Source organism: Bactrocera neohumeralis, chromosome 6 (genome assembly GCF_024586455.1).
Source record: "Bactrocera neohumeralis isolate Rockhampton chromosome 6, APGP_CSIRO_Bneo_wtdbg2-racon-allhic-juicebox.fasta_v2, whole genome shotgun sequence".
Classification (NCBI taxonomy): Eukaryota; Metazoa; Arthropoda; class Insecta; order Diptera; family Tephritidae; genus Bactrocera; species Bactrocera neohumeralis.
This window is the reverse complement of record NC_065923.1, coordinates 29,486,943-29,507,217: the sequence shown is the minus strand read 5'-3', so window position 1 is coordinate 29,507,217 and position 20,275 is coordinate 29,486,943. Positions and strand designations below refer to the sequence as shown.

The 20,275-nt window shown below is 34.8% G+C and overlaps 1 protein-coding gene across 4 annotated transcripts in view; it reads right to left on the bottom strand.

The window, feature by feature from the left end:
- LOC126763424 (FH1/FH2 domain-containing protein 3) overlaps nt 1-20,275 on the bottom strand; it is a 148,967-nt gene that overhangs the window by 127,066 nt on the left and 1,626 nt on the right. For all 4 annotated transcript variants that reach the window (XM_050480931.1, XM_050480929.1, XM_050480928.1 and 1 more), the window contains exon 2: nt 1,656-1,709. In XM_050480931.1, coding sequence (XP_050336888.1) covers nt 1,656-1,709 — 54 coding nt within the window. The remainder of the gene's footprint in view (nt 1-1,655; nt 1,710-20,275) is intronic.

Sequence of the window (20,275 nt, the reverse complement as noted above, 5' to 3'; positions counted from 1 at the left end):
TCTAAGAAACTCCATTAATTTGCATACTCTCACTCCCTTATTTAAACTTGTCGGACGTGATCATCGAACTTCTTATGCTCGGCACACGGTGTACTCATATTTAGTTCGTCATGAAGTTTGTAACATTCAGAAGGACTCTATATACTTAAATAACGGGTTTTTCAATAAGAGCGCAGAGTAACGTTTGGGGATATCAATGAAATTCTTTATTTCTGGAGAGTGCATTCGATGCCATTATGTATGAAGCTCAATTTCTTTTGCAGGGCCACTAAGGGCACGCTTGTAGAAGTCCAGACGCTGAACCCAATTTTCGACGGTTTTCAAGCATAAATTGGCCGACACTGCTGCAATTCCAGGTTCTATATTCGTACGAAGTTCATCAATCGTTGCTGGTTTGTTGTCATAGACCATAGGCTTGCACGACCGAGGCGGCCAATTGACTGGGCCAAACTTGGTTTTCAATATATCGATTGTGACATTCGCTGTGTGGCTTGTGGCGTCGCCCTGTTGGAACTACATATTGTCAAAGTCCCTATCATTCAATTCGCTCAATTGTTGAAGTAACAGAACGATTATGACGATCATAAATTGGACGTAGCGCTCTTAAAATTTTGGCCATTGCCTCCGGATTTCGATAGTAAGTTTTAATAATTTCAAATCGTTGTGTGTTCGTATATTTTTCCATGATGGAATGGCAAACCTTACTGAAGAGAAATGTCAAAAGAGCGCGGAAAACTAAGACGTCGCTTGCTCCCCCAATCGATCTACTTTTGTAGCGTCCCTATTGAAAAACCCACTATAACTATGACCGTCTGTCTACCTGTCTATCCGCCTGTCTGCATATACGTGTCCTTAGTTTTAGAGATATCGATCTGAAATTTGGCTTACATCCTGTTCTCAACAATAAGCTGATCGTTTCTTGGAACGGCCGATACGGACCACTATTGCATTTAGCTACCATTCAAATTGATCACTCAAAATGAAATTCTTGTACGGAAATTTTTTATTTTACATTAATAGTTTTACAAATTTGAATAAATTGTTCATAACTGATATTTAAACTTACTGATTTGTATATACCTGTAGTGGCTATAAGAAATTCATCTGTGAAACTTATTCTAGCTTCAATGCAGCCGAAGTTAACGTTTTCAGTTTAATAGAATGCGAGTATTAAACCAGAAGAGCTTAAGAAAGCCAATAATTTAAAATACTTTTAAAAAACAATGACAAACAAATGCAGAATATAAGCTTAATTTCTAAAAGCAAGTTTAAATTTTAAACTTAAAACAAAAAATTCGGCATTGCCACCCGTTTGAAAAATGCTATTAAAAAAACATTAAAGAAATGAAATAACATAAAGACGGTAGAATGCTTAAAATTTTAAATATATTTCGTTGAGTGTTGCCACCTGTTTTAATTTTTTATTTAATTATAACTACAAACAAGAAAGAAAGGGCTTGTAATAATCGAAGCCAGGGTGGTCAACTAAGGTTTAAGAAAACTTACAAATAAAAAAAAGAATTTAGAAGGGTTCCCACATGCGCAAACTTTCGTCTTCAAATATGACAACATGTGCTTCAAACTTAAAATATTTACTACGACATTGTTTTAAAAGGGTCATACCCTACCTTCAATATATAAAGAATGCTACTCACCGCACTGGATCCACTCGGCTTATAGGACGACCCCAAACTGGTTTTCCATGGCGACTGTAAAGAGAAAGAAAAATTATGAAACGCATAAGAAGTTGAAATTAATAAATTCTAAGTTGCGGCTTTCAAGAACTCAAATAGTAAACGTGCATGCGTGTCTTTGTCTAAATTAATGAGAAAAATCTGTTAAAGTGCCGACCTGCCACACAAAGAAATCACGCATCCCGCGCCACAATTGCGCCATAAATAATAATTAATGGTATGTTCACAATGACATGAAATCAATTAAACACTTGACGAACAAACATGCCACAAAGGCGGCCCATAAACATAAGTAAATATTAGTAGATATGTATGTACAAGCATGTGGCATACCACAACATGCAACATATTGCACTACAGCAAGTTGCATGGAAGATTGTGCGCCCCAAAAATGAACCAAATCAAGTGCATAGGAGCCATTCAGAGATTTCTACAAAGACACAGAGACATAGATATATGTATATACTTACATACATACTTATACACATATACACTAATTTCCATGCTGTATTTGCCAAAAATATGTAAATTACTCCGCGCGCTAACGGTAAAAGGGGCAAAAATGGCTTTCCACATTCTTGGTCGCGCTCGTCATTTGTTTGTTTGTGTGTACTCTCAGCACATATCTACACATAACCACATACGTGAAGATCCCTACATAGTTCACATATGCTCGTATGTGTTTGTGTATGCTTTGCGAATGCTTTCTTTGTCGACTCCGCGCCATTAAATGCACTCGTTGTCGGTACGGTGTTTTACCTCAGTGAGTTTTTCAATTAATTTCGGATGTGTAAACAGATTCATTTCGATTATTTCAACATCTGCGAGATTATAATTGGCACTGACTTCACTTCGAGTGTGCGGACAGATCAGCATAAAGATTCAGTGGTACAAAAATAGAGTTGAATATTAGGGTGCGGCAATTATTTGAATACGAAACGAATTTTAATGAATATTTTCAAAATTATAAAAGAAATTTCATCGCAAAAGATACTTAATGGTTTATTAAATTATTTATAAGGTAAAAATTATCTTTATCGAGAAAGCTATTATTTATTATTAAATTATTCAGAGAATTCTTTTTTATAGTAAAAAATTCGTTTAGTAATAATTTTTGAGCGGATAACAGGTGATGGGGTTGTGAAAAATGCCTTCGGCAAAGTGCTGTCGTCAGCAACGGTATGTGCCATTTGCAGGTCATTAAAATTAACTGGGAACACATTTGTTCAAGGTGGCGTTCCATTTATTTCTTGGAGACATTTACATCTGCGCACAAGATCCCACTTTTTGCTGCTTAGCAAGATTGCTGCGTATTTCTTGATAATGCAACATGGCAATGACTAAATTGTTCAGGTTTATTGGATTAACGAGGTCTTCCGCGGCAGTGCATTCTCGTTGCGATCCCACACATCAAAGAATGTGTGGTCGGCGTCGTCTTCATTCACGTCGTTGTATAAGCACGACGGTTTTTTGACTTTCCATATTCTGTGGAAGTACTTTTTGAAGTATCCGTGAGCGGATAACAGCTGGGTTGTGTAAAAATCGACTTCTCCGAATTAACGGCTTGTTCATAAGTCTAACCTTTTATTAGTCTGGCCGTCGATCTGCCACGACTCACATTCTCCCATCTTTGTTACCAAGTTGTTATTGTATCTTTCTTTATTTGTTCTATTGCGCTCATGTTATTTTCGGATCTTTTCGTTGGCTCCCACAGCTGTTTTCTTTCGTACGTTAGAAGATCAATTAAGGCCCCAATAAGGCTTATGACTAATATTAAACGGCCTGATACTGCAAATCTGAAGGCTGCGAGGCAATGCACTATGAGCCGGTTTCCTTTTTAAGCACATCTGCCCAAATCTCATCTCCGTATAATAGGACACAGATTGTCTGATCAGTTGAGAGGTGATTTTCGATACCTTTCCTGCGGCAGGCTGGACTTGTACCCAGAAAGTTAGTCTGGGCTCCAGTTTTACGCTTAGTTAGTTTACTGCTTTTTGTGACCCAAGAATATTTTGTGCTTATTTTTTAGCGATAGTAGCTCTGTTTTTTCCGTAGCGAGCTGAAGGTTGTGTGAGTCGAGCCATGCTTGCGTCCGTATCATGACCTGATTAAGCTTCATTAAAGAGATGACACAGAATAGAAAAATCTTGATACATTGTCAATATTGTTAAATTATCAAGATGTTGAATTTGTCAAGTGCACAGAATAGGAGTGCTAAAGTCCCGGAGCGATACCTTTCTTGGAAATTTTAAATTAATGGATTTTTCGATGCTTTTGATTGATGTAAAATAATAAGTTTAAGGGTCTGAATAGAAGGTCCGATATATAATATAGAAAATATACTTAATCTGATGTACTCGAGTTCTGACTTTTTATAGTGTCAGGCTATCGTTGATATACAACCGTTATTAATCCCTGCTACTATCAAGTAGAGAACGATCTTCACAGATCCGGGGTTAAAAATTTAGAAAATTTATTTTTCGTGTAATATTCTTGTAGAACCGACTTTCCCTAAATGGTGAATAATTTTTTGACACTTCTGAAGCTGTACCTTAAGGGCTTGAATCGATTTTTACCATCATCAGGCCAGGTCTGAGATAGGCAAATACCGATTTCAAAAGTTCCGAATTCAGCTTGTTTGAACTGTCAGTTTTCTGTAAAATTTTATAGACATAAAGACCTTTTATCTTCATTTCGTAACATTCACCTGGGACGAAAACGGTTTCATGACTAAATTTTTAAAAATTTATCACCGCAGCGTGCCTTTCTAATGAGTCATGTACTAAACAGCGAACAGACACAAATTTTTGAATCGAGCCCATTAACAATATCCAAGGTGATTCCGAGACGTTTTGGTTTTGAACTTTGGGGATTTTTTTGAATTTTTTTTAATTAACCTTTTTTTTGTATGCATTTTTATACAATGGGAAAATAGAGAATTCAAAAAACAGCAAACATACTGACTTTTTGAAAAAGTCTGAGAGTCGAAACACGGCTTAAGAGCTTCTTGGAGATCGTTCTCCTGTTTTAAAGATGGAAAACTTGCTTTAATATTTTTTCTTTACAAATCTCAAAGCGATGATTTCTTTTCCTTTTATACAATATATTATATGATATAGAAAAAGACTTAGAGGTATATATTCCACAAAGAATCAATCATTTGTTCCATTTCAAAGAATTTAAAAAAAATTGCCCAACCCTAATGTCAATACACTAAAAATCAGCTAGATATTTAGTGTATATTTAGATCTATGCTCATAACATTTTTACAAGTAAATACATTTTTGTTTTTTTTTTTGTTTTGTCTGTGTTGATTCGGTGCTTTTTGTCAAATGTGCAACATATCTCTGCAATCGAAATCGAAATAGAAGCATCCACTTGAAAAACTTGAAGCACTAGATAATATCTGAGCACAACTACTTGTTCCATCTATTCTTGGTAAACAACTTTCCACATAGAAAAATACATCGCTGTATACAGATATATACATATATATACACATATTACACACAGAATACCAAATTCCAAAGTAAATTTTCAAAAATAGTCCAGCTGAGCCTATTTTTATGCCAGAATGCCATTGAGACGTTGACATTTACCACATCTTAGCAATAAATACTTACATACGAACATACATATGTACACTCGGTACTTTGAGAAAAATATTCACATTTATTTGTTGGCGTTTAATTTATTTATTTTCCACATTGCAAGCGAGTGGCAACGCCTCAACCGTCGCTTTATGTTGTTGGTCGGCCGACTGCAAGCAATACATGGCCTATCCTCCAGCTCTGTCGCCACCACCGACGTTCATTTGCGGCATATGGAAGAAATCACTTTCGCATCACTTTGGAATTCGCGATTTTTAATTGCTTTAGTGTTGCACACTGATTGAAGTGTGTCTACTGTGTCTTTGTTTACATATTGCGCAAATTGCATTTTATTATTCTTGTCACATTTGGTTGAATACGCCTCGGATATAAAATAGTAAGAGAATTTTGAGTAAGAAGTAAGCAAATGCAAGAAAATGTGTAACAAATATCCATATCTGACGGTTTGAAGGATATAAGTTCATATTATAGTTAGCTGGATTCACGAAGAACTTACAAACGAAATAATTTCACGTTTTTGGCGTTAAGCTGAATTCCTCAAAAAAATAATACTAGAAACTATTTATAAAAACATACTATTCCGAGGTGCGGTTAAAGTACAAAATGACTTTTTGAGTGACTCAATAGAGAAGAGGCTTAGAAAATTGACGGTTCTCAAATGAATCAGACTGGGGACTTTGATCGGGATGTTCTGAGTAAAAATTATATCATATCCGGTTATCAAACTCATTTCATGAGTAGCATTATTGAAACATTTTGGAACCCAAAAAGAGTTCTGAACTAAGGATATCTACCAGAAGAGGAGTACCACTTTAAAATTGTCTCAGTAAGTAGTCACAACCATGCTCGTCTATCGATCTGTATATTTGAGTCCAAACCACTTTCTAATAACTTGATTTATATAGAAAACTCTTCACACAACATTATTTTAATATGAACCATTTTGTAAGATAAAACTTAACTGAAGAAGCTGAGTACTATTGGGTCTATAACTCTAGTCGTGGCGTACCTTGATTAGTATTCCATTGTTCCATTTCAATATTTTGGACATGGATTGGAAATCGCCAGTCCAAAAGCTTATACTACAAGTCTTCTTGTATGACATTTCTTTTAAGTATAAACAAAAACATTTTTTTGGAAGACGAAGAACCTCCTGGGTGGCCAAAAGAGTTGGGAGATGAGCAGATGGAAGCATTACTTGCTGCCGATTGTTGCCAAATGCAAGAAAAGCTCACAGAGTCTTTAAGAGTAACTCAAACACCCATTTTTAAACGTTTAAAAGTAACCGGATTTAATCAAAAGTAAAAGAGTTGGGTGCTAAATAATTCGAAGCCAAGAGACCTGGAAAAGCGGTTTTGAATGTTGAAAATGCTGCTTGAACATTTCAAAAAGAAGTCGTGTTTTCCAACGGACTTTGAATGATGATGAAAACTGGATCTATTATGACACCCTTTAAGGCCAAAAATCGAGGCCAGTCGACCAAATAAACAACAAAACCAAATATCCAAGGTATGTATATTTAGTGGGATGTAAAGGACTTACTGTATTATTAGCTTCCAAAACCAGCTTAATCTATAAATGAAGCGATCGTATATTGCAAGACCAGTTAAAAATAATTTGGAAAATAGTGGGTGGAAAGTTTTGTCTCACTGTCCACCGAGGATCCATGTTGATGTACCTTACATTGACAGATCACACGAGAGTCATGTCAAGTTTTCACGTTATTTTCGTTCAATATTGTTTGGCATTTCATTATGAACCTGAAAAATGTTTATAAATCGTTCAACTTTATTACGAAAGTTCACGTTTACTATTCATTATTTAAATAATACTCGTCCAAATAGACCACGTCTAGCAAGCAATGAAGAAAATATAGCAGCCGTAGCAGATAGTGTTCACGAAGACCGTGGAGAGTCGATTCGGCGTCGTTCACAGCAACTCGGACTGAAGTACGGAACGATTTAGCGCATTTTACGTCGAGATCTTAAATTGAATGTGTACAAAATACAGCTTGTATAAGAACTGAAGCCGCTGAGCACTTGAAAAGTTCAAAGAAAATCCGACGTTTTCGAGCCAAATTTTGTTCAGCGATGAGGCCCATTTCTAGCTCAATGTGTATGTAAATAAACAAAATTGCCGCTTTTGGGACAAAAAGCATCCGACAATTTGACAATTTGATCATCATTTCAGGAATAAATGTATGTACATACGTATATGGAAAACAAACACATCCCTTGCCAAGTTTAGACTGAAATAAATCAACTTTGGAATCCTAATAAAAATTCAAGGCTTTGGTGACAGAAATAACTGTATCTACAATCGAAGCGTTCAATAAGTTGATAATTATTTTGGTAAAAATAAACAGACATCAAAATATGTTTATCATTAACAAAACAAAAAAAAAATAAGAAAAAGTGCGAAAACTCTACCCATTGACATATTTGGGTCAAAGAAATAAAAGACAACTTTTCATCTTTACTTAGTCTTTAGCAAAAAACTTGCAGTCTAAATTTAAAACAAAACACAGAGTCTAAACTAAAACATACTTATAATTACTACAAAGATTTTTTATTTCACAAAAAAAATATTCAAACTTATATTTCAAGTATTCAATCCGCTGAACTCTTTTCTTCAAGTATTTCTCCAACTTGTGTTCAATGAATTTAATACTCAATAGTACACACAAACAATTTTTCTTTAAATTTTATTTTTTTTCCTAAACAACTTTCGGCTTAGCGTTGAAAGATTTTCGTTTTTGTTTTCTAAAATATTTCTTACGTATTGCAGAATATAGATTAAGTAATTTTTGGCACATTCCCTCAGACGATTTCATCAATGTACTGTAAACATTCGCGTGCCAACTCGTCGAATACCGTAATTGAAGTCAAGAAAATAGACGAAGCCAATATGTCGGACATGCAATGCTTCTCTAAATGCTAACTAATGGACGAATGCTAGTTTGTATTAAATAAAAGAATATATATATATATGTATATGTGTATACATATATACGAAGCCGAAACAAATTTCACACCACGCGAGTTTAAAACTGTTAAGACTATAAAATTGCATAAACCTTTGTATGTGTTGAGTTGAGTTCTAAATGTAAACAACAATGATTTTCGCCTCATTATTACGTTAATCTATGACATAATGAAATGCGCACCGAAAAAAATCCATCACTTGGCGTTTTAAATTTTGTTAGTTCATTGAAAAATTGGTTCTTATTCTTCTTCTCTGATGCGGCGCCAGCTATTTCGAAAGAGAGTAAGGCTACATTTGGTTTAATACATATGAGCGAGCTCAGTGGTGGTCCATTTGTGTCTGTACATATATTTTACTCTAAAGAAATATATTAACCATAATAGTTAAGTAATTTGATAAAAATAGAACAAATTGTGGCTGCCAATCGATATTCGATATATTTTCTCCCCTCAGCACAACTGTTTTTGAACTAAGATTGATAGGAGTCAATATTACGATGGTTTCTTTCCGCTACTTGTTTTGGTGTACTCTTGACAGCAAAACATATTTGTATGTGACGTAATAAATGAAATAACGAAAAGCAGAATAATATTCGACCGAATAGACCACTCTCATCATGTAGTGAAGAAAATATAGCAGCCGTAGCTAAGAGTGTATATGAAGATCGTGGAGAATCGATTCGGTGCCGTTTGCAGCAACTTGGACTGACGTATGGAACAACTCGGCCCATTTTACGTCGAGATCTTAAATTGAAAGCGTACAAAATACAGCAAGAACTGAAGTCACTCGACCTTCACCAGCGACATCGCTTTCCACTATGGACTCTTGAAAAGTTCCAGGTAGATCCGACATTTCAGAGCAAAATTTTGCTCAACGATGAGGCCCATTTTTTCTTGCTCCAAGGGTATGTAAACAAGCAAATTTGCAGCATTTGGGACGAAGAACAACCTGAAGAGATTCAAAAGCTGTATTTTATCCAGAAAAAATAACGTTTTGGTGTGTTTTGTAAGCCGGTGGAATCATCGGTTCATATGTCTTCAAAACTGATGCAGGTAAGAACACAACTGTCAATGGCGGCCGTTATCGCGTAAGGTAAGGGGTTAACCAGAGAAAAATTCAAGCATTCGGTCTTAAGCATAAATCAGATAATATTTAATACCGACAACAAAACTCTTTTTAATACCATAACAAGGCTATAACAAGGCCTTCGAAATAAGCTCCTGTGCCAAAATAAGCATGCCATATCAGCGCTTGCTGTTTGGAGAGTTTCGATGTCATATTCATAAACCCTTGTCTCACCAACAGGAATGATGACTTTGATGAATGTAGCGTCCTCAGCTACGTTGTCAGACATTTATTTTGGGACTTCCAACAGAACGATTTTCAAGCACTTCTGAAGCATTTTGAACGATTATGTAGCAGCTATGATTCCATTGGAAGCAAACCATTTAAAGCAAACGGGAAACGGTAAAAATTCTAAAATTAAAATTCTGAAGTTCAAAATTCTGGTTTTTCATAATTTCGGAATTTACGTTTTCCAGAATTAATTATGGAAATTTTTTCCCCAAAATTTGAGCCAAATCGTGTATCTTATTTAAATTTGCTTATACATCCATAATATTATAACATAAACAAAACATAACTTCCAAAATAATTCCAAAATTCAAACATGTTTATCGGAAAGACAAAAAACAACATTATTAACAAATAAAGATCAAATAGATACTACATTAATGGATCATGAGAATGTTCATTTCGTTATTTAATCATTAATTACAGAATTTTGCCATTCAGAATTTTGCAATTTAGAATTTCGTTATCCAGAATTTTGAATTCCAGAATATTGACTTCCATAACTTTGATTCCCGGTGTTCCGACTTCCGGAATTATGAATGCAGAATTTCCAAAAAAGCAGAATTTTGAACCCAACCCAAAGCAAACTCGTTGTAAATTTTTTTCATGGTATGGTAAGGAAAAATTTGATCTGTTGATACATATTTTTAGTCCATGTATTTTCTAGTAACTCCGGACTTAAGATCCAAGCAGGATATCTAGATCCCAATTATAGAATTGTTCTAACAAAATAAAGTTAAATTCCTCATAACCGGACATCTACCATCGCTGTGTCCGGCTATAGGAACTGTCAAAATATGGGGCTTTTGCCACTGTGTTCAAAATGTTTTTTTATGAGTCAGAAGCTCAAAATCATAGTTTTACTGGACTAATAAATGTGATTCAAGAAGGCATTAGTGAATGAATTTCTTAATGACAAGTTACTGTTGAGCCACCGCGAACTAGACGGCGCCAGTGCAAGTCAATTTTTTTGCTATGATCAGTTTACGTATTGTTATTAAAAAAACTGTCTCAAAATACCAAAAATTAATAAGAATTCAAAAAAGCGAGAATTCTAAATTTTACACAATTTTCTTGACAAATTTTATGGAATCTTTTCCGTTCATCAGAGATAATTTGAGCGAAAAAATACCAAACTAGTGTCCGTATCCGGTTATTAGAGCGTTTTCATGTCCGGTTATGAGAAGTGCTTTTGAATAATAATGAAAGCCCTGTGTTCTTGAAATATTGTCCAGACCCTATAAAGTATATAAAGTATAAAATTTATCAGCGAGATGAGCTATTCTAGCTTCGGCGCAGGCAAAATTAACCCCTTTCCGGGTTTTTTTAGTATTCGAAATTTTAGAACTCATTTTTTAATAGCGATCATTGCACTGCAGATCACCTTTTACTAGGACTTCTGAACAACTTCAGTGTATAGTCCAAAATTTTTTTTTTTTCATTTAATTATCTACAACTGATTCCAGCTGCCTGTAAAAAACAGCCTGCATAATCCATTCACTTAATTCCATCTCAAAAATAAAATCAAAAAATACCTATTACCTCTCAAGCAAACTGATTCAAAAAATGAGCTCATATTTCCACACATGCCTCTTCTCGGCGATTTATAATTATTTACTAGTCACAAAATAAATGTCAGAAGTACTTAACTAAATAGAAGTGAAGAAATGTTTGCCTTGCTTTCGTACTACCCACAGCAGTTCCACCTTTCAACACGCGCCAACAATAGCATTACTGCAACGCGTGCAACTGCTGCACACTTTACGAGCGTCGTCAACTCAATCAATAAAAGTTGCGCGGAAATTTATTTGGCTTTGCACTATTTTCAGCCTTTCAGCCAACTGCCGCACTTATTTTTAGTGGAATAATTAATTGGAGATTTCCTTAAACTTGAATGCGAGCGGCGATGCACACGAATTGAGCGCTATAACGGTGCACACACTCGTGTGTAGTCACGAGTATAAATAGGCGCACAAATATATATTTATTTTTACATATATATATGCATACATGTATGAGTGTATGTGTATGAACACACTTACAGCTATCATAAGATGCAGGTCTATTTTCATTTTGAACTAATACCAGCGCAGTTCAATCCGTGCAAACAGTGATATTACTATTAGTGTGTTGTTGTTGTGTTTGCATTGTGTGCGTATATTCTATATATTTGGATAGTAATTGCAACTAACTTGCAGAAATTCTTTCCTTTTGAAGGGAACTTTCTGAAAATATAAACAAGTATGTTATAAGGGGGAAGCATCAAAAGCCGGAGTGCGTAACTTTAATACGCTAAACCTAACCTACTCCCAACACAAGACTTTCTCACGGAACCACAGGTTAAGTACTATTTCGGGGGAGGGACAGGACATTTAACTCTCATATATTGAGCGGAGTGACGGATGCCTAATCTGTTGACATCTGTAGACGTCTGTTAACGCTTCGCTAACAGCTTTCCCTTTCTCAGTCGACTGACACATGAGTGTCGTTTTAGACTGCTTTAGACGCTGAAGGCTAATATAATTGCTAAAGTTTATCTCCTTAGATGTCAATGGGCGGTGGATCTCTTTTTTATAAACTCGTATTTGTCTCTGATAATCTGCGGGCTTCCTGGATTGCTAACTCCAAGCAGTTTTTCACTATATTTTTGTACACTTTTATATCCTAAACTGAGACCCATTGCGTCGCGCATACACAGAGGTCAGTGCGATGAAGATCCTTTAGGTGGTTTCTTTGGTTTTGGGAGGAGAATTAAACGCTGTAGTTTACACGAGTAGAGAAATTACTCTTCATATATACAAGCGTATTCTGGCGTTGTTTCTTGTGTTGTTTCAGCATTTCGGAATATACTCGTCCAACTTATAGGTGAAATTTCTAGATGTCAATCAACAACTTCTAGTTGAACAAAATTTGGCATGTTCCTTCGAGTTATGTTATATGCTGAGATGTAGTATCTGAGTTTTAGTATGCTAAAAAGTGAATAAAAACCAGTCAATATGTATCCCAGCCTCTTTCTGCCTAATGTATGTATTGCTTTTCATGTTATAGTTGACTTTACGTCTAATTTATCGGTTACGTTATCTCAATATAGTTGCGTAAATATAAATATGTTATCCAGCATACTTTGTTTTAATTTCAAAAGCATATGCTAACATCCTCAATATAATGATTTAACACTCTGAGAGTGCCTTCATGACATTTGGTAGATATTAATTGAGGTTTGCACCGCGACCTAAGGTCTATTGTGCCCTCCTCTCTGTCACAACGACTCTCATAGATCAAGCAGATTAATAAATTTGAATATACTGCTATGTGCTATTAAAACGAAGTGATACCTATTCGAAAACATGGATCTGCAGATTATTGTGCTGTATATCATCAGTTACACGAGGGTTTCCAGCTCCTTGTCGCCTAACAGACAGTTTGCACAGGAGTTTAGGCACACGTTGAATAAGTGCTTTTTGAGCTTACAATGGCGGTGTAAAATCCGAGAAGTAGGCGGAATTTGTTTCCCGAGAGGTTAATTACTTTTTCAAAGGTCGTAAAGTGCGGTCGTAACCACCGATTAGTAACTTGGCCTGACGCATGCTTTTGGAGTTGTTGCTAATACTTCTCCCTACCTACTCTTTCCTCCTTACATAGCCGCATATACATTGGTCAATATATTAGGTATTTTAATGGGATTTTTTTCTTTTTGCTCTGATTTAAATTATTCACCAAAATTGGCCACTTCTGGGTGATTGCTTGATTGATACGATTAAATTATTGACAGTGTACGTCCAATGTAGAGTTTTGACCGTAACCGAGCAGCATATCGTTGTTGATTCCCAGCCAATTCCACCAAACATAAAGCAAAACCTTCCTAACCGCCAATCCAGGCTTGACCACCGTTTTAACCTCATTTAAATCGTACCTAACATATTTTTGCGCCTCATTTATTTGATAACAAGAATTATGAAAATACCTTTCCAGAACTGTTAAACTATGAACATTGAGATATGGCTGAGAGACAAGAAGCAAAATATCCAAATGAAACTAAGTGAGTCTTTGACATATCTTTTTTTTACTGGCGTAGACACCGCTTACGATATTATAGCCGACATCTTTGACATATAGAATAAGTTATTGAGATTCTATGTTTGATTCCTTAGCATTTTCTCCTCCAGCCTTTCATAGACTGAGGTTGAAATATCTCGGCTGTCTTACCTCCGGCGAACCAGGAGTAATAGCCGAAATTGACATTAGCCGTCTCCACAAATTTGCTATACGGTCTTATGATCTATAATATAGGAGTTTCATATAACAAAACGAATCACCGTTTTAAGCTCTTAAAGTGAGATCCCTGTTAGGGATCTAACCCAGGTTTGATTCCCCACTTTAGGCATTTCTTTTTATACTTGCTTCCTGGACTTAAGTTTACTTTCTTAAAACCCTTATATAATACTGCTTATGTTTCATCGCAGTTATTAAGAAAATAAAACTTTTTTAGTTTAATTGTTCTTTTTTGGCTCTGTTAGGACTGCTTTGACGGGTTTGTTTGCTTGTAAACTCAAAAATACGGTGTATTGAAGTAAAATGTTCTTTTAATTCTTTTGATGTAAGCACTTGAGATCATCATCATATCTTTTAAAAGAATGCAAGCCTGTTTCTTAATTACCAACAAATAAATACTAAAATATTTTATTAACTTAAATTGAATAAAATTGTGAAAAATAATAAAGTTGGGGTCAGGGGAGGCAAATATTATATATATCAAAGTACCCACACTACATAACATCCGCTAATAAAATGGCATTAAGAGAATAATTTCTCGCCCATAAAGAGAATTCCTTTGTTGCAAATGTCTTCATTGTAAAATTATTGCATGGCTTTGTCTTTATTGTTGTTGTAGTGGATATTTTCAATTATTATGGCAACAATTAATGTTTATTTTATTAGCGCTGAAATGCGAAATATTTGCGCAAATGTTGCACTTGTAATGAGTTAAATTGGATAATGGCTGGATGGGGTGGGGTGGAGTGGAGTGGATTACAAATAGTGCGCCATTGGCGTGTAGTTTCCACGCCGCCTGCAACAATGTATTTATTTTGGACTTATTTGTGCTAGCTTGTTATTGTACTGACACGCTGATATATTGATGATTCGAGGAAGCAAAGTAGCTAATTTGCTAATTATATTGTGCAATAAACTTCAATCTGAAAATATTGCGTTGTTGTGAGTATTTTACATTTGTTTGATTTGTGTACTACTGATTGGGACAAGTAAGTAACCTAAGGCGAGGGTAAGAAATATTAAGTGGTTTAGTGAAAGTCAAAATTTTGTCTAAAACCCCTTCACAGTAGCAAAGTTGGGCAAATAAATGTATGTTTATGTTAAATTAATTGCAGTATTGGCTGAGACCTGCTAAACATTGCAAAGTAATGCTAAAACTAACCTGATTATTCACGCATGGTGTCTATTTTAACTATTTTCTAATTCTTAACATGCAAATAATTTTTGTTTGAACAATTGAGAAGAGTTAACCATTCTCAGCCGCTCTAGATACTAAGAATTATTAAAGATCTGATAATCAAAGCGAGATTATGTATGACTAAACTGTGAAGTTTGGATTTGAGGCTGCATGACAGTTCAAACGCGCAGAGCAGCTTGTGCAGGGTTTACCGGGGATATTAAGTCATGTCCGACCGAGCCGCTTAAAATGCACCTGCATCAACTACACATAGTCGTGTTTACTTGAAAAGTAGCAACAAGTTCTATTGCCAGAATTAAGAAAATAATAGCTCCGGTTATGGACATATCGCCATACTGAACCAGCTAAACTTATCTAAGTCAGAGTACTCTACAGGTTAGATTTCAATAGTCACCTTCACATGAATAGAGAAGAGCTTTAATAGGGGTGAAAGACAATACCTCTATTTATATCGATGGTTCCGAAATGGTCAGCATAATAGGGGCGGGGTTATACTCCAATGATCTTGAAATCTCTCTCTTTCTCTCCGTCTATCAAACTCAACGAGCATCTTCTAAGCGGAAGTACTAGATATAGGCAAGAAAGGCTTTAAGCTCACTGGCAAATCAACCTAACTTGAACATAATTTTTAATTCTCGGTCACAGGAACATTTTCGAAAGGGCAGAAAAATTGCCAAGCTAAGAAACCCCGGTAAACTCTCTTTAGACTCCGAGGCCCTTCCGGAACGAGTGTAAGATGCAAGTTAACAAATCTGGTATGGCCAAGTACGACAGAAATACAACCAAAGGCTTAATAAATAGGTTCAGAAATAGTATGCAGACGTACCGCTACTATAACGGGATACTAGCCATTCGGAAAGCATGCTGTAAGCTAGATGGTAATAATGAAACCGTTTTCCACTTTCTCTTTTAATGTCCAGCTCTATCACAAACTCGACACAAAATACTTGGAACCCATCAGACACTATACCTTGTATGGCTTAGCACAAAAAGCAAAGCTAATTGGAGAAGTTTCACTGATAGCACCAAAGCGCTACGATAAAACGGGATAGCAATATTATAAGGTCCCCAGAGCGACAATACTCCTACCTCCCTACCATTAGTTCATTACAGGAACAGTTTTTCTAATTGCCACCTGATAACTGCCATGAGAGACCTGATTGGCAGTATAGCCACATCATCTTACTCGATTTAGACGGAAACAATAACAATAACAAAATTGTCATATTGAGCAGGAATATAATCATTGGCAATCATTCCTTGATGCGCCATTGAATATACTATAATGGAAAAGTATATTAAAGAAAAATAGCGTCGCCATTTGAAAATTAATTTATTAACTAAACTCTTTGTTTCAGTATATATTTTGTTTACATTTTTACTGATTATTTTTCATTTTTTTTTACTAATATCACATTATTTTCAATTACTGTTACTCAAAAAATTGTTAAATAATTTTTGGATAAATTTATTAATTAATTATTATCTACATATAACTGATTTTCTTACATTTTTGTTTCCTTCGGAGTATGTACAATGTTAAACTCATACGTCATGGATACCAATTAACTAGTAAATACTAAAGGTACAATGTTGAAGTTGTTAGACCAATTAATCATTGATGTTGTTAAAATCACTGAAAATAACTGTATATATATAAATTATAATATTTTTTATATAATTTAAGAATGAATATTAGCTTCAGCCATTTTTGAACTATTTTATTTTAAAAAACAACGATTTCTTAACATTTGAAAATAGGCATTTTAAGCATTAAAAGCCATATTTTTTACAGAATTTTCTTTTAACATCTGGTGGCTACATGTCGATTTAACGACGAAATTCGTAGCCTTCAAAATCAAGTGAAAAATCTGTGTCGACACAAACTGCCAGTTTAGCTGAAGCAATCACTCCACCAACAAATTGACAGAACCTTGATTTTATCAATTAAAGCGCAAACAAAATGTAAATAATCCGCCAAAAAATAAACAAATAAAATATACAACGGGTACCATGCTAAAGACAAGCGAGCGAATAGAACAATGCAAATATTTCAATGAAAATCAAAGTAAAGCAGAAGTGAGGAAAATGGAGCAAGTACACAGTTTTGTTGAAAATTAGGCAGAGCGGTGGCCAAAACACAACAAAAAAATTTAACAAAAAATTACAAAAAAAATAGAAAATAGTATAGCTTGAAAATTGAGTGGGAGATCTAGATATACAGATGCGCGAGATAAGATACACAAAACAGCTAAATAGAATATATGTATGTACATATGTGCACTGGTAGTAAGTATAACCAAATCTGTTTACGCAAAAACAAGAAACTTTTTTTAACAAAAACAAAAGCCAACAACACGAGCATATCTTTTGAGAAATTTCAGCTAGAAAATTGTGCCATTAACAAGCGCTGGCGTTAGTCGGTATCGAGAATACCTGCCGTGATAGGAATATCGCACCAAAACATAGATTATTGCGTATTTATAGATGTATTTATAAAGCAAACAATAGCCGCGGCTTTGTGCCTGCATGGTGAGCTATTTCTAAAGTGATTCGAACTAAACTATTTGGATAAGAAAATACCGAAGTGAACAGGAAGCAAATCGCAAGCCAAACAGTCAATGAGAAAGCAGAAAATGTGCCTGAGTTTCATGTGGAGAGAGCTTCGCTTTAGAAAATACACGGAAATATAAAAAATTGTGAATGTATATGTATATGTGTGTAAGTTCATAATTTTTTAATTGCCTTTATGAATTATGCGCTTTTATGTTTAAGAATTTGAACATATTTAATTTTCCTTTGTTGATTTTTCGTACAATGTATACAGCTAATAATTAACCATATGAAGAATGACATAAAATAAATGTTCCCACAAAACAATTTGGGCTTACGGATTTAATAGCCAATAAGGAAGGAAGGAGGGTATCACATCATGCTTTTGCAAATTGCAAGGAGTAAAAACGGGTAATACTTTCAGGCACTTAAAGGTAGGTAGTTATATGCTATCTAGGCCAAGTTTTACCCAATTTTATTCATTCTAAGCACAAAGATGCACCGTCATTAGAAAACACTCTCTGTATTTTATTAAGATAACTCACATATTGCCCAATATAAGCGGTATAAAGTCAGGAAAGTATTGACTCGATTCAACTCATCTCTAACATACAGACTAGTATGTCTGTCAGGAATAACTCCGGTCAACAAAAAAAATATTTTTTTTGGGGGTTTCTGTTCTCATGCTTGAATTCTGATTCTAGACATTGAAAAACATTTAAATATTAATCTTTAGTTCTTTAAGTTCGCTTTGGGCTGATCTACATCGATAAGTATATTTGGAGTATAATACGAGAGAGCTCATATGAGAAATACAAAAAATATTCACTTTTAGACAGTAATTTCTTGTTATTTTACATTTATATTATTATTTATCACACATCTTGAATAAAAACGACTCTTGTATCTAAAAAAAGTTTTCTAATTATAATCTATAGTGAAATTGTAGAAAAAATATAAAAATTATCGAAAAATTGCTCTAATTTCTACGAAAGCAAATTTTAACTGGAAAAAAATTTGTTCCTTATTTTTGTCATAGGAGAAACTAAAATTTAACATGTAGATGTCAGACTCAAAATTCGTGTTGACCGGTGTAATCCATTCCTTTCTGAATTTCAATTATAAATCCGACACATTGATCAATATTTTCGGTAAAAAGTCAAATATATGTACTGGAGTCAACATATTTGGTACTTTAGACCTTTTTGATACGATTTGGACAATGCTTGGTCATTAGCATACTTCAAAGGCACTATTCATGCAAAGTTTTATTTCTTTATTTTAATTGCTTTCTGATTTGTAATCGTTAAAGGATCAAATGGAATCAAAAATTATGTTATAGGTGAAGTAAGCGTGATTGTACAACCCATTTTAACACAGTATGATAAGAATATCATTGAAATATCATTTAACGAATTTGGTTGAACCGATCAAGCAGGTCGTCGGTGATAAAAGTGGGCGGTGCCACGCCCCTCATTCGAAGTTGACACCATTTCCTGTAAAACCCTCTCATACAATCTCGGGGGCAAAACTGAATGTCTCTGGTGTACTTAGTTATTGATTTATTGCGCTTTTAGTAGTTTTCAATAGTACCGCTAAATGGCGAGTGGGCGGGATTATCGTCCGATTTAATCGATTTTTATAGTACCGGTATTGGCACTGGATGTTTTCTAAGCAATTTTGGCTTTTAACGTTTGCAAGGATGGACGAGGAGTGGACAGCTGGACGAACAGGTATTACTTCACTTCTAATCGATGAAATGTCATGAAATTCTCACTAGGCAATCGATAAAGATAGCAGATTCTAACGCACCAGTCGACATATAGATGGCGCATCCAGCGAGCGCTATATTCAAAAAGTCCTGTTTACTTTGGAACGCACTTAGGTGAACAAAACCATTATACTCTGTAGCAATAATATAAAAGTACACAAAAATTTATCTCTTACTGAAAAAGTTTTGCTACAGAACAAATTTTACATTTAAAGGCATTAAAAGAAATATCCTGAAAGACGAGACCACTAGAGAACAGCAAGACTTCATAAACTCAAACTCAAAACATTAAAGAAAAAATAAAATATCAGAGACACTGTCGATATTGTTACTTCTTTGCCATATTTTAGTTGGATGAGCATTACTTTGTATCAATAAAATTAGGTTAAAACAAAGCAAGCTAGCTGTATGCTACCCTGATTAAATTTGTTTGATTGATTTTGGGATTTCCAATATTAATGATATGATAAGTTGTTCTCACTCAAGAACTGAATACGAAGAAAATCTACAATTATTTATAGACAACCATTCCATTCACCTAAACTGACAGTTTTATGTGGTTTTTGGACTGGAGGAATCATCAGTCCGTACTTCACTTGGTAACACCCTTACTGTTAATGTAAAGCAGTATAGATGGATGACAACCAACTATTTATAGCCGCTATTGGAAGAAGTTGTTCTTGAAAACATTTGGTTCCATCAAATTGGGGCTACGAGCCCCACAGCTTATGCAACAGCCGAATTATTGTGAGAAAAGAAATTGTAAAAATGATTGGACTCCAAGAAGTTGTGACTTAACACCAAAATATTTAAAATTGTTTAATTGTTGATTTTTGTA